The sequence below is a fragment of the Palaemon carinicauda genome, chromosome 12 (genome assembly GCF_036898095.1).
Source record: "Palaemon carinicauda isolate YSFRI2023 chromosome 12, ASM3689809v2, whole genome shotgun sequence".
Classification (NCBI taxonomy): Eukaryota; Metazoa; Arthropoda; class Malacostraca; order Decapoda; family Palaemonidae; genus Palaemon; species Palaemon carinicauda.
In genome coordinates this window covers 11,864,184-11,887,327 of record NC_090736.1, presented here as the reverse complement: position 1 = coordinate 11,887,327, position 23,144 = coordinate 11,864,184, and the positions used below count along the sequence as shown (strand labels likewise).

Below are 23,144 nucleotides of genomic sequence, written 5' to 3'. Positions count from 1 at the left end.
AAGTTGAGAAGTTGACCTGTAAACAACTTGGAGCGTCTCCTGGCTAGGCGCCAGGGCGAGTATACCAGAATTGAGAAGTCTATCTGGGCAGAGGCATGAACTCCCAAGCCGAGAACTTCTCTCGTGTCCTATCAGACTCTCGCTCTATAAGCCAGTTTAAAAGAAGGGAAATCAAAGGCTGAATCCCTAAAACTCCTCCTGGTGCAAAAACCAGTCGCCTAGCCAATGCAACGCTCTCTAGGAGAGCGAGAGAGCACTAGCTTAACAACAACGGCTTCGAAGTAGCTAGGCCTAGTGTAAGTTCTGACGTGAGGCGAACGAGGAGCAGCAGTTACAAGATCCGGACGAAGATCCTTAAAAAATCATCATGATTTAATTAAAGTCCATAGGAGGCTAAGCAGCTTAAGGCTCCTCTCCAAATGACAGAGTCCTCAAAGGAATATCAGTAGGAGGGAGAACAGCACTTTCTCATCTACAGGAACCTAGTCCGAGAAAAGCTAGGTTATCTCAGTGAGGGTCTCACTGGTGCATTAGCAGCAGACCAGAAGGCAACGTTATGTAACTGCTTGACAGTCTGTGAACTGTCAAAAACTGAACTGTCAACCACAACAGGTGCGTGAGGACATACAGCACTGGAGGACATACAGCACTGGTGCATAAGTAGCAGACCAGAAGGCAACGTTATGTAACTGCTTGACAGTCTGTGAGCTGGCAACAACCAAAGCTGTGTGGGGAAGCCTCAACTCCTGACTGACTAGTCTGCTGCGGGCGAGTGGCGGTAACCACAGTGGGTTGCGGAGGCTGACGCACCGTGTCAAAACACGGCAGCCTAACTCCACCCTCCTGTTGTTGTGGTAGCTCACGCACGGCAACGGAGTGCTCCGTGCGTCTGTGGGAGTCAGCATGCGTCTGGCAGGGTCGACTGCGCATGGGTGGAGGAGCTCTCACAGCCGGAGTGTGGGAGCAGGCAGCCTCAGCGTCTGCTGGGCGCACAACCGTGGCAGGTTGTAGGCTAACGGGTGCAGCGTCAACCTTCTCCGCAGCCGGAGTGTGGGAGCAGGCAGCCTCAGCGTGAGCTGGGCGCTCAACCGTGGCAGGTTGTAGGCTAACGGGAGCAGTGTCAACCTTCTCCGCACGAAACTCCTGCATAACCGCAGCTAACTGAGTCTGCATAGACTGCAGTAAAGACCACTTAGGGTCTACAAAAGCGGCAACAGACGGAGCTACTGTCCGTTGTGACTGAGGGTCTAAAACAGCGGGTGCGGCAACAGACGGAGTTACTGCCTGTTGCGGTACCGCTTTACCTCTCTTAGGAGGTGTGCAGTCATCGGAAGACTGCAGTGAGTCCGAACTGACCCAGTGGCTACACCTGGGCCGTTGGACTTGCGCGGAAGGGACCGACTTGCACTTAATAAGCTGCGAGACCTTGGTCCAAGGTTTCTTACGAGAAACCTCTTCCGCAGACGAGAAGTAAATGGGCTCTCTCGTCTTTGTGTGGGTGGGGCGATCTTGGGTAGATACGCCCGAAACCACGGAGGGAAAAACGTCTGTTCGTTGATCAAGGCCTGACGAACCCATAAGTCGTTCGACATTACTTCTCCCCTGGGCTTGGGAGCTTGCAAGAGGTCCCGGACTAGGTGAACGACAGGCACGAACAGACGAACCCTCGGACGCAACACTGTAACACTTTGCGCATATCACTTTATCACTTTGATTTTCTGTTTTGCACTTATTTCACTGAAATCGAAACTTTTACAGATTTCTACCTGAAACACGCAATCCTACCCTTCATTAAAAGGTAGTAATTGCGAAAACAGTCGTATAATGCAACAGAAAACATATATAAAGATAAAGAATTCAGTGACTGGGAAAGAGACTAAACACTAGTTCAAATAAACTACGTTTACAATCTCTCACCGCACATAGCCTGGGAACAAGAATAAAACCCTAGAAACGTTTTACCTTCTTCCCCTACAGCGACTAGGGAGGAGAGTAAAACGAGAACAACGTTACCCGCTTGAACGAAACGTTTTTTTCTCCTCTCTCTCCCTCCGTCTCTATCTCTCTCTTTCTCTCTAGATTTCGCACCTGAGAGAAGAGCCCAATTATATATCGTCAAAACATGTTATTTGCTAAAGGAAAAAAACTAAAAGGTTTTCCAAATAAAAAGTTCCTTGAATTTAGAATTTAAACCATTTAAGCTAAGAAAGAATGAACGAAACGCTAGAATCGGTTTACTCTTACTGCAAAGTGAAACCGTGATACACTCTCTCTCTATCGTAACGATAGAGCGCATGTTGAACGTCCTGAACGTCAACAACTGCGTAGACTAAAAAACTAAACGTTAGTTCATCATTGAAAACAGTACGAGACTATCAAAGAAATTCTTTCATAAAACATTAAATTTAAAAAGTTTTAAATTCTTTAAAGGTTAAATACGATATAACGGGCTCAACGTTGATTAACTTCGGTTCCAAGTTAGGACCGCCTATATCAGGAAAGGTCGCATATAAACAAAACATAAAAATTTATTTTTATATGTTTATAATAAAAGGAAAGTTAATCGAAGAGGCCTAATAAAGGCGGAGAGATATAAAATATATAGATCTATAACGTGTTAAGCAAAATTACTAAAAACCTAAACACACTTCCGTCTAAGGGAAGGGTCGGCCATTTAAAAGTGAAAGAGAGTCCATACTCTCTTTGTCACCATAATTAAATCTATCCAAAACGAGTTCAAGTTTTGAAATGAAGATAAAACCCCTGCATAGCGAAAGCTCAAAACTGGAATAGTGTACTTCACCAAATAGTTGTGAAAACAAATCCAGTTAGTAACAGCGTATTTAGTAGGTCTTGCCAGTGGCACGACAGAGAGAAAATTGGTTCTGTGTTGACATCGAGTACTTGAGTACCTACTTGACAGATGGCGCTGTTGATGTACACCCCCACCTGTATAGCGATCGCTGGCGTATTCCGCCCGTAGGTTTTTCTGTCGGGCAGCAGAGCTGACAGCTATATGATCATCGGGTAAGTTTAATATTGAAAACTAGGGATTTATTGAACCTCTTAAGAAAGCAAATAATTGATTTTTTTTCAATGAAAACAGCTGTGTGTGTTTAAACAGATACAATTTTTTACTGGAATGTTGCATTTTTATGAGATGTGATTGTTTAAAAAGTACCTATTTGCCAATATAAAATATTTGAAAAGGTTATATTGTTGATATTTATAAGCTATCTTTTCAAAAAGATTAATATTTTATTTATCACTTCAATACAAAGAACCTACTTGCTTAACTAAAGTAATTTGAAAATGACATGCTTTCAATATTTTTCATTTACTTGGGGTAGTTTGAAAACTACTCAAACTTGAATGAAATATTTAAAAATTTAGTTTTCAATATAATTCATTTACTGATTACTTGTATAAAAAGTACTTAATTCAAATATTTGAAATTGTAATGCTTTAAATTTTCATAAACCTGTCACTCTTTTATTAGATTACTAATAAATTACTTGGAGGATAAAATAACCAAAAAATTCTATGCAGCCTTAAGGAACATTGAGGAATTGCAAGATGGCCTTCACCCAAAAAAGGGTTCCCCACCCCTGGACTAGGCCATATGGGTAGACAACACAACATAAATTATCATAACCCAGCAGTCATAAATAAGAAAATAGATACTCCAATACCACATCATATACAGTACACATTACTTACAATAGATTTTCTAAGCCTAGTATGCCCATTCCTCGAAAATCAGTTTTTGGGTCATCTCCTTGAAATCCGATGTCCTGCCATTGTTTAGTTATCCTGCCCTGCAAAATGAAAAATAAAAGATTAAATTTTAACAACCACAGTGAAATAAATAAAACTTACGCAGAAAAAATAAATGATGAAAAAAAACTTTTACTACGGCCTCATAAAAATATTTGATTAAAATCTCTTCCAGTACCGTACAAAAAAGTGATTACAGTTCGTATGGATGAAACAAGACAATTATAGAAAAAGATGGTAATCAATACCCTTAACACAGGTGTAAAATACTAAAGCTTACTGTCTAAAAAAATGTTATTTTTATTACTAAAATAAATTTTTGAATATACTTACCCGATGATCATGTAGCTGTCAACTCTGTTGCCCGACAGAAATCTACGGTCGGGATACGCCAGCGATCGCTATACAGGTGGGGGTGTACACAACAGTGCCATCTGTGGTCAGGTACTCCAGTACTTCTTGTCAACAAGACCTCAATTTTCTCCTCGGTCCACTGGTTCTCTATGGGGAGGAAGGGCGGGTCATTTAAATCATGATCATCGGGTAAGTATATTCAAAAATTTATTTTAGTAATAAAAATAACATTTTTCAATATTAAACTTACCCGATGATCATGTAGCTGATTCACACCCAGGGTGGTGGGTGGAGACCAGTATACATGTTAACAAAGAAGCTAAGTATCCCGTATTTCATTTTTATTAGTTATTCAAAAATAACAATAAAAAATAAATAAGTACCTGGTAAGGAAGTCGACTTGAACCATTACTCTGCCTTTAATAAGTACGTCTTCCTTACTGAGCGTAGCGGTCCTCTTAGGATGCTGAACGACTCTTAGGTGGCTAAAGTATAAAGGGCTGCAACCCATACTAAAGGACCTCATCACAACCTTTAACCCCGGCGCTTCTCAAGAAAGAATTGACCACCCGCCAAATCAACAAGGATGTGGAAGGCTTCTTAGCCGACCGTACAACCCATAAAAAGTATTCAAGAGAAAGGTTAAAAAGGTTATGGGATTATGGGAATGTAGTGGCTGAGCCCCCACCTACTACTGCATTCGTTGCTACGAATGGTCCCAGGGTGTAGCAGTTCTCGTAAAGAGACTGGACATCTTTGAGATAGAATGATGCGAACACTGACTTGCTTCTCCAATAGGTTGCATCCATAACACTCTGCAGAGAACGGTTCTGTTTGAAGGCCACTGAAGTAGCCACAGCTCTCACTTCATGTGTCCTTACCTTCAGCAAAGCAAGGTCTTCTTCCTTCAGATGAGAATGTGCTTCCCTAATCAGAAGCCTGATTTAGTAAGAAACTGAGTTCTTAGACATTGGAAGAGAAGGCTTCTTGATAGCACACCAAAAGGCTTCTGATTGTCCTCGTAAAGGTTATGACCTTTTTAGATAGTACCTAAGAGCTCTAACTGGGCAAAGTACTCTCTCCAGTTCGTTCCCCACCAAGTTGGACAGGTTTGGGATCTCGAACAACTTAGGCCAAGGACGTGAAGGAAGCTCGTTTTAGCAAAAAACCGAGCTGCAAGGAACATGTAGCCGTTTCAGATGTGAAAACTATGTTCCTGCTGAAGGCGTGGATCTCACTTACTCTTTTAGCTGTTGCCAAGCACACGAGGAAAAGAGTTTTTAATGTGAGGTCCTTAAAAGAGGCTGATTGGAGAGGTTCAAATCTTGATGACATAAGGAACCTTAGGACCACGTCTAGATTCCAGCCTGGAGTGGAGAACCGACGTTCCTTTGAGGTCTCAAAAGACCTAAGGAGGTCCTGTAGATCTTTGTTGGTGGAAAGATCCAAGCCTCTGTGGCGGAAAATCGCTGCCAACATACTTCTGTAACCCTTGATCGTAGGAGCTGAAAGGGATCTTACGTTCCTTAGATGTAACAGGAAGTCAGCAATCTGGGTTACAGTGGTACTGGTTGAGGAAACTGCATTGGCCTTGTACCAGCTTCGGAAGACTTCCCATTTAGACTGATAGACTCTGAGAGAGGATGTCCTCCTTGCTCTGGCAATCGCTCTGGCTGCCTCCTTCGAAAAGCCTCTAGCTCTTGAGAGTCTTTCGATAGTCTGAAGGCAGTCAGACGAAGAGCGTGGAGGTTTGGGTGTACCTTCTTTACGTGAGGTTGACGTAGAAGGTCCACTCCTAGAGGAAGAGTCCTGGGAATGTCGACCAGCCATTGCAGTACCTCTATGAACCATTCTCTCGCGGGCCAGAGGGGAGCAACCAACGTCAGCCGTGTCCCTTTGCGAGAGGCGAACTTCTGAAGTACCCTGTTGACAATCTTGAACGGCGGGAATGCATACAGGTCGAGATGGGACCAATCCAGCAGAAAAGCATCCACGTGAACTGCTGCTGGGTCTGGAATCGGAGAACAATACAACGGGAGCCTCTAGGTTATCGAGGTAGCGAACAGATCTATGGTTGGCTGACCCCACAGGGCCCAAAGTCTGCTGCAAACATTCTTGTGAAGGGTCCACTCTTGCAATTGATGTGAAGTGTCCTTTGCTCCTGATTCCATGTTCCCAAGCATTCCTGTCCGTCCAAAGTCGCACCCCAGCCCGTGTCTGATGCGTCCGAGAAGAGACGGCGGTCGGGTTTCTGAACAGCCAAAGGTAGACCTTCCTTGAGAAGAAAGCTGTTCTTTCACCACGTTAGAGTAGACCTCATCTCTTCGGAAACAGGAACTGAGACCGTCTCTAGCGTCATGTCCTTTATCCAGTGAGCAGCTAGATGGTACTGAAGGGGGCGGAGGTGGAGTCTCCCTAACTCGATGAACAGGGCCAGCGATGAAAGTGTCCCTGTTAGACTCATCCACTACCTGACTGAGCATCGGTTCCTTCTCAGCATGCTCTGGATGCATTCTAGGGCTTGGTAGATCCTTGGGGCCGACGGAAAAGCCCGAAAAGCTCGACTCTGAAGCTCCATACCCAGGTAGACAATGGTCTGGGATGGGACGAGCTGGGACTCCTCTAAATTGACCAGGAGGCCCAGTTCCTTGGTCAGATCCATAGTCCATCTGAGATTCTCCAGACAGCGACGACTTGTGGGAGCTCTTAAAAGCCAGTCGTCTGACGGAGCCGGACACAAGATCATGGTACTACTGCACAGTCTGTGAACTGTCAACCATGGGGAAGCGAGGAAGTACAGCGACAACCCGAAACTGTCTAGACTGTCTGGGTAGTACAGACAACTCCTTATCGGGTTGCTGAGGTTGCCGCACTGCGTCACAACAAGTCACCTCTGCTGGTTGTTGAACGTCTTCCCAGTGACACACTGACTCCGTAAACAAAAATCCTCTAACAAGGACTAAGCTTGGACTGCATGTCTTGCAACAAAGCTCAAGGTCTATGGGAGCAGGTGTGGCAACAGACGGGGTTAGCGACTGAAGCGGAACCATTACCCTCCCTGGAAGCATGTTATGCTTAAATAAAAGTCCATAGGAGGCTAAGCAGCTTAAGGCTCCTCTCCAAATGACAGAGTCCTCAAGGGAATATCAGAAGGAGGGAGAATAGCACTTTCTCATCTACAGGAACCATATCCGAGAAAAGCTAAGTTCTCTCAGTGAGGGTTTCACTGGTGCAAAAGCAGCAGACCAGAAGGCAACGTTATGAAACTGACCTGACCCTTCCGGCTGAGGCGATCTGCCATGACATTCATATCGCCCTGAATGAACCTCGTTACCAGCGTGAGCTTTCGATCTTTTGACCAGATGAGGAGGTCCCTTGCGATCTAGAACAACTTCCTCGAATGAGTCCCTCCCTGCTTGGAGATGTAAGCCAAGGCTGTGGTGTTGTCGGAGTCCACCTCCACCACCTTGTTAAGCTGGAGGGACTTGAAGTTTATCAAGGCCAGATGAACCGCCAACAGCTCCTTGTGAGTTGGCAACAACCAAAGATGTGTGATTGAGGAGCATGCGGTAAGGTATGCAGAGCATGCTGTAAGGTATGCAGAGCATGCTGTAAGGTATGCAGAGCATGCTGTAAGGAATGCAGAGCATGTTGTAGGCTGTAAGGTATGCAGAGCATGCTGTAAGGTATGCAGAGCATGCTGTATGCAGAGCATGCTGTAAGGTATGCAGAGCATGCTGTATGTAGAGCATGCTGTAAGGTATGCAGAGCATGTTGCATGGCATGCAGCTTATGCTGCATGGGATGAGGCTCATGCTGCATGGGATGAGGCTCATGCTGCATGGGATGAGGCTCATGCTGCATGGGATGAGGCTCATGCTGCATGGGATGAGGCTCATGCTGCATGGGATGAGGCTCATGCTGGGTTGAGGAGGATGCCGCATAGCATGAGGCTCCTGCCTCATGGGTTGAGGAGGTTGCCGCATAGCATGAGGCTCCTGCCTCATGGGTTGAGGAGGATGCCGCATAGCATGAGGCTCCTCATAGCATGAGGCTCCTGCCTCATGGGTTGAGGAGGATGCCGCATTTGAGGAGGTTGCCGCATAGCATGAGGCTCCTGCCTCATGGGTTGAGGAGGATGCCGCATAGCATGAGGCTCCTCATAGCATGAGGCTCCTGCCTCATGGGTTGAGGAGGATGCCGCATAGCATGAGGCTCCTGCCTCATGGGTTGAGGAGGATGCCGCATAGCATGAGGCTCCTGCCTCATGGGTTGAGGAGGTTGCCGCATAGCATGAGGCTCCTGCCTCACATGAGGCTCCTGCCTCATGGGTTGAGGAGGATGCCGCATAGCATGAGGCTACTGCCTCATGGGTTGAGGAGGTTGCCGCATAGCATGAGGCTCCTCATAGTGCTGGAACCCGGCAACTCCCGATGCGGCAGCTCACGCATGAAAGCAGGAGGCGCAGCAAGAACATGCGTCTGGCAGGGTGGACTGCGCATCGGAGGTGGAGCTCTCACAGGTGGAGGGTGGGAGCAGGCAGCCGCAGTATCTGCTGAGCGCACAACCTCGGCGGGTTGTAGGTTAACAGGCTGCATTGTCAACCTTCCAGCATGATACTCCTGTATGAAGGAGCAAGCTGAGACTGTATATCCTGCAGCATGGACCACTAGGGTCTATGAAAGACAACAACAAACGGAGCTACTGTCCGTTGTGACTGAGGGTCTAAAACAGCTGGTGCGGCAACAGACGGAGTTACTGCCTGTTGCGGTACCACCTTGCCTCTCTGGGAGGTGTGCAGTTGTCGTACTGCAGCAAGTCCGAACTGACCCAGTGGCTACACCTTGGCCGTTGGACTTGCGCGGAAGGGACCGACTTGCACTTAAAAGCTGCAAGATTTGGTCCATGGTTTCTGCGAGAAACCTCTTCCGCAGACGAGGAATAAATGGGCTCTCTCGTCTTTGTGTGGGTGGGGTGATCACGTCTGCAACGTGAGTGGATACACCCGAAACCACGGAGGGAAACGTCTGTTCGTCGATCAAGGCCTGATGAACCCATAAGTCCTTCGACATTACTTCTCCCCTGGGCTTGGGAGCTTGTAAGAGGTCCCAGACTAGGCGAACAACTGGCACGAACAGACGAACCCTCCAACGCAACACTGTAACACTTTGCGCTTATCACTTTATCACTTTTGATTTTCTGTTTGCACTTATTTCACTGAACTCGAGACTTTAAGTGGTTTGTACCTGAAACACGCAATCCTATCCTTCATTAAAAGTTAGTAATTGCGAAAACAGTATTACAATGTAACAGAAAAACATAATGAAAGATAAAGAATTCAGTGGCTGAAAAAGAGACTAAACACTAGATCAAATAAACTACGTTTAAAATCTCTCACCGCATAAAGACTGGGAACAAGAATAAAACTCTAGAAACGTTTTACCTTCTTCCCCTAAAGAGACTAGGGAGAAGAGCAAAAACGATAACAACGTTACCCGCTTGAACGAAACGTTTATCCTCCTCTCTCTCCCTCCGTCTCTATCTCTCTCTCTCTCTCTCTTGACTTAGAACCTGAGAGAAGAGCCCAATTATATATCTCGTTAAAACATATTATTTGTTAAAGGAAAAAACTGAAAGATTTCCCAAATAAAAAGTTCCTTTATTAGAATTAAAACCATTTAAGCTAAGAAAGAATGAACAAAACGCTAGAATCGGTTTACTCTTACTGCAACGTGAAACCGTGAATACTCTCTCTCTATCGTAACGATAGAGCGCAAGTTGAACGTTCTGAACGTCAACAACTGCAGAGACAAAACAAAACGTTAGTTCAACTTTGAAAAACAGTACGAGACTATCAAAGAAATTCTTTCAAAAACATTAAAATTAAAATAGCATAAAATCTTAACAGGAAAAACGAAATGACGGGCTCAATGTTAATTAACTTCGGTTCCAAGTAATGACCACCTACTATTAGGAAAGGTCGCATATAAACAAACATAAAAAATAATTTTTATAAGTTTATAATAAAAGGAAGTTAATCGAAGAGGCCTATAAAAGGCGGAGAGATAAAAATAAATCTATAACTTTGTTAAGCAAAAATAAGAAAGAGAGTCTATACTCTCTTCGACACTAACACTTCCGTCTAAGGGAAGGGTCGGCCATTTAAAAGTGAAAGAGAGTTCATACTCTCTTCGTCACCATAATTAAATCAAATTAATTCCAAAAGCTAGCTAAGCTAATGATAAAGCTTCCTGAATAGCGAAAGCTAAACTCTAGAGCAAATACATCACCAAATCGTGAACAATAACTCCAGAATCAACAGCGTATCCAAGTAGGTCTAGCCGGTGGCACGACAGAGGAAAAATTGAGGTCTTGTTGACAAGAAGTACTGGAGTACCTGACCACAGATGGCGCTGTTGTGTACACCCCCACCTGTATAGCGATCGCTGGCGTATCCCGACCGTAGATTTCTGTCGGGCAACAGAGTTGACAGCTACATGATCATCGGGTAAGTTTAATATTGAAAATAGGATAATGCAAATTCTATGCACTGAAATAGAAACTGCTTACAAGCTATTAAAATGTGCCAGACAAAATTAGAGTACATCAATGTTTACTTTTGAGTTTTAGTCTACATGACAGTAGCTCTACATTCATTCCATAAATTCAAATATGATTCTATGATCCATCAAAAGTCTACAACCATCATCAAATGTAACTCTACTCTCCATTAATCTCATAAGAGTAGTTTTCTTATGCTAACTGTACATAATTCCTATACAAGTTTCCAGTACTAACCATGAAAAAGTTACACTACAGTACAAGTAAATGGCAATAAAAGATGGAATGGGGATGACTATTAGGCAATATTATTACTAAATCTTAACAGGCAAGAGAAAAACACTTCAACTCAAGTGATTTTTTAGAATTCTGATATCAAAATTTTTATCAACAAAGAGAAGTAATTTTTGAGATTTCAGTTGTAAAAAATGTGTACTTGGCAGAGAGAAAAGATAAATGAACAACTATTTCGAATTATTTTTATCGTAATCATCATTACCAACATTAAAATCCATCCTGAATTAAGATGAGAAAAGGTAACAAAGCAAAGTTAAAGTGATACAGCTAAGTGAAAAAAGAACTAAGGGAACAGATGAGAATAAGATGAAATAAAGCTAGGATGCTAGGGCCACAGGAAGCGGAGAACATTTATTACCATTTACACAGTGACTCAAAGATACACTGTAGATACGATCCTCTTACAGGGAACTGCTACTTAAATTCAGCTTCCATAAGTATTCAATTTATTCATTCATAATAATATACAGTTACCTGATTTACACAAGATAGTTAGGAATTAATCTTTGTAAATAGGGGGCTATTTGATTTTTGTTTCACTTGATACAAAAAAAATTACAATTTTAAAGTAATTTTTGCAATACGCCTGACTACATCAGTGTACATAAGCAGTATAAACTGCAGCATGACAATTCATGACATGCTTCATCTAACAAATTAATAGAAACATGGCATTGATTCAATTTATCTTTATGATAACTAAATCAATTCAGTACTGTATTTCATAAATGAGGAATCTTTAGCCGATAATAAACATCCCACATGATGTAAAATTGATATCAATGAAAGATAGTTTTGTACATATTAGACAGTAATGGTTCTCACATCACCTCTAAAGCAACCCCTGGCATGAGTAAAGTCCATAATCTTAAAAGGCTCTCCTCATGGCTCGGATTTTCTGGATCATATGGTCTCTGGCGAAGAACCTCTATTTCTGCTGTTAGCTGTCTGTATCCCCATATCTGAGTGAGACACTCCCCCAGTGTAACTGTAAATCTAAAATAAAAAAAAGTGCAAATCAGATTCATGACAAAAATGCACTTATACTAAAAAATATAATATAAAGCCCTAGAAGTAAACAATTATTTTATGAAATGCCTAAAATATATTACTAAAAATACACTAAGATGTTCATTTATCAGGTCATTAGATGGCCAGTTATTAATTCTAACCCAATTCCTAGTCTGGGTAAACTAACGGTACATAATAATAATCTAATGCAGTAATATTGCATATTATACACTTATTTTCTATGAATCAATGTTATAGGGTTCTTGTAAGGGTGAACGCATCAATTTCATCCAAGAGAATATTTCAAGAAATTGGGATATAAGAAACTACAGTACAATACTGTGCTGAATACATCATAAAGTTCTGTACATTAATCTACATTTTTATTATATATAACAATCTTAAAAGTACATACATACATACATACATATACCACGGCACTTCCCCCAATTTTGGGGGGTAGCCGACATCAAACAAATGAAACAAAAAAGGGGACCTCTCCTCTCTACGTTCCTCCCAGCCTGACAAGGGACTCAACCGACTTTGGCTGGTTCTGCTAGGGTGCCACAGCCCACCCTCCCTCGTTATCTGAATCCCCTACTGCTGCTACTTCCACGGTCATTCAAGGCACCAGAGGAAGCAGCAGGGCCTACCGGAACTGCATCACAATCGCTCGCCATTCATTCCTATTTCTAGCACGCTCTCTTGCCTCTCTCACATCTATCCTCCTATCACCCAGAGCTTTCTTCACTCCATCCATCCACCCAAACCTTGGCCTTCCTCTTGTACTTCTCCCTTCAACTCTTGCATTCATCACCTTCTTTAGCAGACAGCCAAACCACCTCAACACATTCATATCCACTCTAGCCGCTAACTCATTTCTTACACCCGTTCTCACCCTCACCACTTCGTTCCTAACCCTATCTACTCGAGATACACCAGCCATACTCCTTAAACACTTCATCTCAAACACATTCAATTTCTGTCTCTCCGTCACTTTCATTCCCCACAACTCCGATCCATACATCACAGTTGGTAAAATCACTTTCTCATACAGATCTCTCTTTACATTCATGCCCAACCCTCTATTTTTTACTACTAACTTAACTGCCCCCAACACTTTGCATCCTTCATTCACTCTCTCACGTACATCAGCTTCCACACTACCATTTGCTGCAACAACAGACCCCAAGTACTTAAAATGATCCACCTCCTCAAGTAACTCTCCATTCAACATGACATTCAACCTCGCACCACATTCCCTTCTCGTACATCTCATAACTTTATTCTTACCCACATTAACTCTCAACTTCCTTCTCTCACACACCTTTCTAAATTGTGTCACTAATTGGGCAAGCTTTTCTTCCGCCTCAGCAACCAGTACAGTACCATACACAAACAACAACTGATTTACCTCCCATTCATGGTCATTCTCATTTACCAGTTTCAATCCTTGTCCAAGCACTTGAGCATTCACCTCTCTCACCACTCCATCAACATACAAGTTTAACAACTACGGCAACATCACACATCCCTGTCTCAGCCCCGCTCTCACCGGAAACCAATCGCTCACTTTATTTCCTATCCTAACACATGCTCTACTACGTTTGTAGAAACTTTTCACTGCTTGCAACAACCTTCCACCAACTCCATATAACCTCATCACATTCCACATTGCTTCCCTATCAACTCTATCATACGCTTTCTCCAGATCCATAAATGCAACATACACCTCCTTACCTTTTGCTAAATATTTTTTGCATATCTGCCTAGCTGTAAAATTCTGATTCATACAACCCCTACCTCTTCTAAAACCACCCTGTACTTCTAAGATTGCATTCTCTGTTTTATCCTTAATCCTATTAATCAGTACTCTACCATACATTTTTCCAACTACACTCAACAATAATACCCCTTGAATTACAACACTCATGCACATCTCCCTTACCCTTATATAGTTGTACAATACATGCACAAACCTAATCTACTGGTACCATTGACAACACAACACATAATAAACAATCTCACCAATCATTCAAGTCCAGTCACACCCCCTTCCTTCAACATCTCACCTCTCAACCATCCATACCAGATGCTTTTCCTACTCTCGTTTCATCTAGTGCTCTCCTCACTTCCTCTCTTGTAATCTCTCTCATTCTCATCTCCCAACACCTGCAACAGCAATTATATCTACCTCCCTATTATCCTCAACATTCAGTAAACTTTCAAAATATTCCGCCCACCTTTTCCTTGCCTCCTCTCCTTTTAATAACCTTCCATTTCCATCTTTCACTGTCTCTTCAATTCTTGAACCAGCCTTCCTTACTCTCTTCACTTCTTTCCAAAACTACTACTTATTCTCTTCATATGAATGACCCAATCCCTGACCCCACCTCAGGTCAGCTGCCCTCTTTGCCTCTTTGCGCTCTACTTCCACATTTTTCTCTCTATATCTTTCATACTTCTCTACACTATTACTCTGGATTTTTCAAAAGCCCTCTTTTTCTCATCCACTTTTACCTTCCCTCCTTCATTCCACCATTCACTGCCCTTCCTCATGCTGCCTCCAACAAACTTCTTGCCACACACAAACATCACTTGCAATCCCAACAAAATTTTCTTTTACTAACTTCACTCCTCTAAATTACCAGTTTCTCTTACTTTCACTTCGTCATATGCCATTTTCAACCTTTCTTGATATTTACTTTTTACCCCCAGTTTCATTAGCTCTTCAACCCTCACTAGCTCCCTTTTACATCCACCTACTCTATTCCCCTACACTTTTGCTACAACTAATTTTCCTTCCACCAAAAAATGATCAGACATACCGTTAGCCATATCCCTAAACATGTGCACGTCTTTCAATCTTCCAAACATTCTTTTAGTTATCAACACATAATCCATTAATGCCCTTTCTACCACTCTTCCATTTGCCACTCTTACTCATGAATATTTGTTTTTATCTTTCTTTTTGAAAAAGCTAGAACTTATCACCATCTCTTGCTCAACACACATATCTACCAGTCTCTCACCACTCTCAATTTTCACCTGGTACGCCATACTTCCCAATGACACCTTCTACCTCTCCAGCGCCCACTCTAGCATTTAAGTCACCCACGGCAACTACATAATTCCTTCTACACACCTAGTTAATTCATTCCAGAACTAATTCCACTCTACTTCACTTTTCTCACAACCTGGCCCATACGCACTGACAAATGCCCAACATTCCCTACCCAATCTAACCCTTACCCACATTAACCTAGATGATATCTCCTTCCATTCCACTACTTTACCTGTCATCCATTCACTCAGCAATAAAACCACACCTTCTCTTGCTCTTCCCCTTTCAATCCCAGACACTCTACCAGACATTTCACCAAACATCACTTCACCTTTCCCTTTTATCTTTGTCTCACAAAAAGCCAATATATCCATCCTTCTATTCCTAAACATACTTCCAATCTCACATCTTTTACTCTCTATTGTGCTATATCCACGCACATTCAAACACCCCAAAACTAGAGTGCGAGGAGCAGTCACTCTCCCCCCAGCTCCACCTCTTTGATGTCTCACAGGATTATAATACAGGAGAAGGGGTTCCCAGCCCCCTCGTCTTAAAAGTAATTTTTATTTTTCCTAGATATACAAACCCCTCTGATGGTCCAGCACTTTGCTGCAGTAGAGGGGCTTGGGTGTCCCAATGATGGGCTGGGCAATGGCGGTGGGGTAGTTTATCCACCCTGGCAGGCTCAACCATACCGCTAAGGCCAGTTCTGAGAGACCAGACCAAGACTGGACCCCTATAGGCCTTCTCCTTTATTTTAAGATAGGCAAAGGCTAGGAGAAGGAAAACTCCAAAATCAAACCAAACAAGACCCCACCGGCGGAGCTTCCCAGCGCCGGCGGAAGAGGGCAATGCCTGTCAGGCAGGCAACAAGGCGGGCCTTGACATAACAAGAACCCGGCAGCCCGATGCAACCAACATCGGAGAAGCCGCCTGTCTCATATGTCTTGAGCCGCGGTGAAAATGATGTGGGCCAAGTGTGTGTGCGTGGCCGTTGCAAAGCCACGACCACCCAAAACAATATACCTAGCTACTGGCATTCTATCGTTTCCTCCACCCTTCTTCATCTCTTTCTCACCATCATCATCATCACCACCAGCAAGTCCTGAGGCGACAGCACCGTGGGTGAAGGGGGCAGGCCTGGATAGCTGGAAGCCCTTAGCCCACGACTGCACTCAGGCGGCGAGTCTAAGATTCAGTCGCTCTCTGGTGACGGTGCCGTGACACCAGAGTTCGGCAGCTGGACCCGTGACTGGGCTGGCCTATTGAGGACACCGCAGCCCACCCCACATGGGGAGGCCCCTAGAAAAGGTGGGGTAAACATCGGACACGGCAAACCCGTCTGGTCAGCTCACCACGGCTGGCGGACATCCCACTAATGCGGTCGAAATAACAAGAAAAAAATATTAACCTTAGGTGCGTGGAACATCCGCACCCTCCAAGACGTGACGAACACCAACTGCCCGGAATGACGTACAGCCCTCGTCTGCAAGGAGTTAGCCCGCTTCAATGTTGATGTGGCGGCTCTTAGCGAGACCAGACTACCCGAAGAGGGCAACATCAGGGAAGCTGGAACAGGCTACACCATCTTCTGGAAAGGCAAGGCCCTAGAGGAGCCTCGCATCCACGGTGTCGGCTTCGCCATCCGTTCCCAGCTAGTGCAGCAGCACAACCTCGCTCCCAAGGCCATCAGTGAGCGCCTGATGACTGTCCGCATCCCCATCACGCGGGACAGACATCTCACCCTGATCTCTGTCTACGCCCCGACTATGACCTCAACCGATGATAACAAAGCTGCCTTCTACACCCAGCTCGACCGTACCATCCAGGCAGTGCCCGCCAATGACAAGCTCGTTGTGCTTGGCGACTTTAATGCCCGAGTAGGCAAAGACCATCGCCTGTGGGAGGGAATCATCGGCCGCCATGGCATTGGAAATTGCAACGCCAATGGCCAACTCCTACTGGGTCTGTGTGCAGAACACCAACTTGTGGTAACCAACACCATCTTCCAGTTACCAAAACGACAAAAGACCACATGGAGACACCCACGGTCTAAACACTGGCACACCCTGGACTACGTCCTGACCAGAGCCAGAGACCGAGGAGACATCCGCATCACCCGATCCATGCCCGGAGCGGACGACTGCTGGACGGACCACAGACTCCTCATCTCCCGACTCTCCGTGACGACCCTACGACCACCCAGAAGGGCACCTGACAGCGTACCACACCAACGCTTTGATTGTAGTAAGCTCCGCAACCCACAGGTGGCACAGAACTACAAGGAGGCCTGCGAACAATACCTCGCAGACCCTGTGGGTCAGGCCACTGTCGAGCACCACTGGACCACCCTCAGAAACGCCATGGCCCGTGCCGCGGAGGAAACACTAGGCTACACCACCAAGAAACGGCAGGATTGGTTTGATGAGAATGATGCTACCATCTCTCTTCTCATTGAAACCAAACGACAAGCACGCCTGACTTTGGAAAACCAACCAACAGCAGCTAACAAATGTGCTTACAAGGTAGCTGAAGCTGGTTGCCAAAGAGGTATCCGTGAAGCCCAGAACACCTGGTGGCAAAGAAAAGCTGCAGAAATACAGAGTTTCGCTGACCAACGTGACCTGCGCAGCTTCTATGCAGCAACAAAAGAAATATTCGGTCCCACACGGTCATCAGTGGGCAGCCTGAAGGACGCGGATGGGGCCACGACCATCACCGACAGCGAGGGCATCCTGGCCAGGTGGAGGTCTCACTTTGAGAACCTCCTCAATGACCAAGCAGACACCCCAGACGATCTCCTGCGAATGACCCCGCAGCATCCCGTCCGTCACTGGATGGCACTACCACCCTCCATCCATGACTTCAACAAGGCCCTGCAGCGCATGAAGCCCGGCAAAGCCCCAGGGCCAGACAACATCCCGTTGGAGCTCCTCACTCACGGTGGCCCGGGCTTGAGGAACCGTTTGATGCTCCTTATACTGAAAATATGGGAGACCAAGACCCCCCCCAGTGACTTCCGCGATGCAAACATCATTACCATCTTCAAGGGAGACAGGGAGAACTGTAACAACTACCGGGGAATATAACTACTAAGCATCGCGAGTAAGATTTTCGCTCGGATTCTCCTTGACCGCCTCCTTATTCTTGCAGAAGACGTCCTGCCAGAGTCCCAGTGCGGCTTTCGACCTTCCCGCGGGACCATAGACATGATCTTCTGTGCGCGACAACTACAAGAGAAGAGCCTCGAACAACAACAGCCCATAATGTTCATCTTCTGGGATTTGAAAAAGGCCTTCGACAAAGTACCTCGACCTGCTATGTGGGCTGTCCTCAAGATATGGCTGCCCACCCGATTTTGTCAAGCTGGTGCGTGCCCTCCATGACGGAATGGTTGGGAGAGTCTGCCACCAGAACTCTCTTTCAGACCCATTCCCCATCAACGGCGGCCTGAAGCAGGGCTGTGTTCTGGCCCCGACGTGTTTCTCGCTATACACCGCAGCAATGCTCAACGAGATTCCCCCTGACACACCCTCAGTCGACCTACGTTTCCGCATGGATGGAGGCGCTTTCAACCTCGCTAGACTCCGCGCCAGAACCAAGACCACCTTGTGTGTAGTGCGAGAACTGCAGTATGCTGACGACAATGCCACCCCAGGTCAGACGGCAGAGGACCTGCAGTCGTTAGCTGATGCATACAACTCTGCCTACGAACATTTTGGGATGCAAGTCAACTCAGACAAAACCAAGACCCTCGTCCAACATCCACCAGGACTAATGCTCCCCAACTTCAATACCACAGTGAATGACCAACCGTTAGAACAGGTGGACCAGTTCTCCTACCTAGGGAGCATCCTAACATCAGCTCCCACAAGCAAAAAGGACGTGGAGAACAGGATCAGGGCAGCCCACTCCGCCTTTGGCCGACTCAACTGCCGCGTATTTAACAACCACGCACTGACAATGACCACCAAAATAATGGTGTTCACGGCAGTAGTCCTCTCCACGCTCCTGTATGCATGTGAAACATGGACGCTATATAGAAACGATATTAAAATCCTAGAACGCTTCCAACAAATGAAACTGAGGCAGATCTTGAAAATCCCCTGGGAGAGCCACACCACCAACATTGAAGTCTTAGAACGTGCCTCGCTGACCAGCGTGGAGGCCACCATCATCCACCACCGCCTCCGCTGGATAGGACACGTGCATAGGATGGATCCATCTAGGCTCCCAAAGAAAATATTCTACGGAGAACTGACCCAGGGCACCAGACCACGAGGAGCCCCGAAAATGCGCTATAAAGATCAACTAAAGCGCACCCTGGCTCTAACTGACATCGATCCTTCCTCATGGGAAGAAACAGTCAGGGACAGGAAAACCTGGAGGAGTACAGTACACCATGGCACCGTGGACTTCGAGGAGAGGAGGAGAAGGCTAGGAGGAGAAGAAGGAGAGAGCGATTAGAACAGCCCCGCCCACCACCTTGTGAATACTGTCCGCGACTCTTCCACCACAGACTAGGACTTAACAGCCACATCAGGCATAAGCACCCACCCCACAGATAGGAGGCTGATGGCTAACGACAGAACCCAATACTCGGACACGAGTGGGCGCCGACGACGACGACGACAAACCCCAGTCCTTTAAATATGGGAATATTATTTCAGCGCAAGCTGGAACGGCTGTTGAAATCATTAACAGTGTAGTTAACGACAGGCAGTGAGCACGGGAGAGAAGCTCCGCCCCTCCACTGTCGAATGATCAGCACTTTTGACCTTTGGCTTAAGAATGAGAGGGGTGGATGAGGTGGAAAGTTTAACTTTAAAGGACTTAAGTTTGTATAGCTAGGAAAAATACAAATTACTTTTAAAAAATTTTATTTGTTACTAGTCATATACAAACCTTTGGTCTTTTAAATAGAGAATTACTAATTGATGAGTCATAAGTCCCACTAGAACTGAACAGATTGGTTCTTTTTCTTCCCTAGAAATGTCAATCTACCTGGTCCTGTAAGGGAGAGAGGAAGATGACTCCGGCAACCTCCTACCTGTCCATCACAAGGATGAGTAGACTGATAAGGCTTTCCCTGTCTTAGATGATTGTATATGGTCAAATGAGGAATCCTTTCCTTTGAAGGGGATATCAGTTCGAAATAATATACCTAGCGTTTGATGATCAATAAGGTGATATCAAATCCACCATTCTCCCCCACATTAAAGAGGATGGGAGAGAGACATCTTTAGATTCAAAGAATGGAACTCAGAAGTGTAACTTACCATCATGAGGTCCGCTCCAGCATGTAACAATTTTAACAGCTTCCACCTCAAGACAAGGGACTGAAAAATCAAGACCCTGTCCCATGTAGGAGCTGTGCTGGCTACACAACTACTTGAGCAGCTACCAAAGTACAAAGCACAAAGGTGTCATCAAACTTGTGGGTATACTATAGAAGGTAAAAGTCTGTGAAGGTGGTTTGGCGCCTCCAAACCCATCCTTCAACATCTTGTTAAATGAAAGATTCCTCTTAAAAGTACAGGGTGGGGCCTATACCCCTGACTTCATGAGCTCTGGACTTACCTGGTACCTTGATCAACTCTGCAGTCGAGGCGTACAGGTTTCCCTTGAGGATCCCTACTTTGGGACTAGCTGTCCTTGATGACGGCTGCAATCAAAGTGACAACACTGGAAGCAAGCACAGGGTGCGTGGTTTCCCAGCTCCCAGCCAGTAACTACTGGCCAATTACCTACACCTTGTTATAAAATCTTAAAAATATTACATTCCAGCTTCACTGTAGTCTTTTCTTATGTAAGGGGCAAAGGTTTGTATTTGTACCAAAACAATTTTAATTCTAAAAATGTAAGATACCATAAATAAGTTGTGCTAGCCCTATTCAGTAATTGATGACAGGCCTCAGAGAATTTCATTGTCTCATTTTAGAGTAAAAAAAAATTGTACATACGGCTTCGGCTTGGGGCCAAATACAGTAGACTTTCCAAAATAAAAGGTTTAAACAGTCAATGATTCCCTACAATCAAAAGATGCAATAGAAAAAATGACAGATTTTGCATAATCTTGCTATGCATGAAAAATAAGTACTATATCACTACTTACTTGCCTACTTCAAAACTTACCTTCTGTGTACTTTTGTGTCAATCCTCTTTATTCTAGCGATTGCAAAAACAGCATAATGTATGAGGTTAGGCTTAAGTGTTCGCTCTTCACATTTACTGTCTATGTATTTGACACATTTTTGAATTTCCAGAGTTCGACTATGTTCCAAGGAAAATTCTGTAATACAAAAATTAAATTAGAGGAAAAAAGAGATGATATCATGCTTCCTAAAAATACAAATGGTGTTAACAATGTGGTTCAAATACAAAAATACTAACATAAACAAAACTAGAAAATTTGATTATATATCCTATAACAATGTTGGTAAAATAAAAATTGTAAAAGTAATTTGTATATATCCTCGTTGTACAAACGAGACCTTTAGAATAGGGAGAGGTCGTCAGCAGAGCTGAAACTGCCGTTGAATGTATTAATGCAGTAGTTAACAACAGGCAGTGCACGCAGGGGAGTAGCCATGCCCACTCACCTATTGGAGGCTCTTCACTTTTGACCTTCCGCTCAGGACTGAGAGGTGCGGTTGAGGTGAGAAGTTTAACTTGTCTAGCTAGGAAAAACACAAATAACTTTTAAAATTTATTTGTTCCTACACTTGTACAATATTGATATGTGACATACATGGGGGATATGGACCAGTACAGGTAGTAAGTCCTCATCTCAAAGGATTCTCACTATCCAAAGGTTCCCTTTGAATGGAAGAGGTTATGGGGGTCCTGATCTTGGTCAAGGAAAAGCCCTGGAGGCCTTCCCTGCAGGTATGTCTGAACCCAAGGGTTTAACCGTAGACACTTTAGAAGGCCAAAGACCCTTAAAGGAGACTGCGCATTGGATCAGGGAGCCCTGCGAAGAAGTTCTCCAATTTTCCACCATCCCCTGTACACGACTACTCGAGAGGAGAGATGTTGCCACACTCATTGATGTGCAGTATTCCATAGTGTTAGAGTTACCTCTAAACCAACTTGTTTTGGGAATAAGAATACCAATGCATCGCTCCTCTTCCAATCCAATTGGCTCACGGGTTTGCTGACTAGTGTACCAGGAAGGTCACTTCCTTCCAAAGACTCTCGACATCATTGAATTTGCAAATAAATGTTGTATAATACCAATTTTCAATTGGGTATTGAAGTAATAAATATCAATTTTATAATTTTGACTGGTTTTTGTAGATTTGTTTGTAAATTATATTTGTGTTACTCTTCAGCCTGTAAATTGTTTCATAAAGTCCTTTTATCTTAAATTTGTGAAAGCTTTACACTTAGAAGGGAACAAATGTAAACCAGTCCACTGATTGTAACAGACTGCAATATTTATTCTGTATTTTGAACACAAACCATAATGAACTAAAACCAGAAAACCTAACCCGAATACTTATCACTACCACGACTCTGAGTATGCGCATAATTGCCTGTAATGACCCGATTCGTGTTATGACATCAGGACAGATATTTTTATGTATGTGCATTGTGTGATGTGGTTAAAAACAATTGCTTTGTGAAATTACCCTTGAAACTGCTCATAAAAGCCTTATAAAAGTTAAAATGATCCCATGAAATAAGTGAAGTAAACTTGCCTCTTACAGGTATGTTGGTCGTGAAGTTGTCACCCAAACTATGATTCCTTATCTAAATGTAGACTATTCTCTTGACTCTGCTGATTGAAGTAAAGATGGTCCTGACCTCATTCTGATCTCTCCACCACTGTCTCGTGATCCTCAAAGAACTATTGAAGCATCTCCTCCGAAGGAGAACCACTGATGCCCAGGAAAGGCCACTACATACAAAGGGTGCCATCTCTCTAAAAGAATAAAGGAGGCGGCAAGTCTTCCAGAAGAGGAGGTGATGTTGGTTCACGATGGAAAATGGTGGGGTCTCCTTGTTGTTGAACTTGTCCAAGAGTTAGAAAGGACCATCACTCTTAACCAGATGCTCTCCAGAGGAGATCGCT

The 23,144-nt window shown here is 44.4% G+C and overlaps 1 protein-coding gene across 1 annotated transcript in view; it reads right to left on the bottom strand.

The window, feature by feature from the left end:
- Positions 1-23,144, bottom strand: part of LOC137650481 (ELMO domain-containing protein 2-like) — a 75,636-nt gene that overhangs the window by 11,510 nt on the left and 40,982 nt on the right. The window contains exons 2-5 of the mRNA XM_068383708.1: positions 21,670-21,747; positions 21,203-21,359; positions 11,820-11,985; positions 3,721-3,818 (exon numbers count right to left, since the gene is read on the bottom strand). Of these exons, the coding sequence (XP_068239809.1) occupies positions 3,721-3,818; positions 11,820-11,985; positions 21,203-21,359; positions 21,670-21,747 (499 nt within the window). The remainder of the gene's footprint in view (positions 1-3,720; positions 3,819-11,819; positions 11,986-21,202; positions 21,360-21,669; positions 21,748-23,144) is intronic.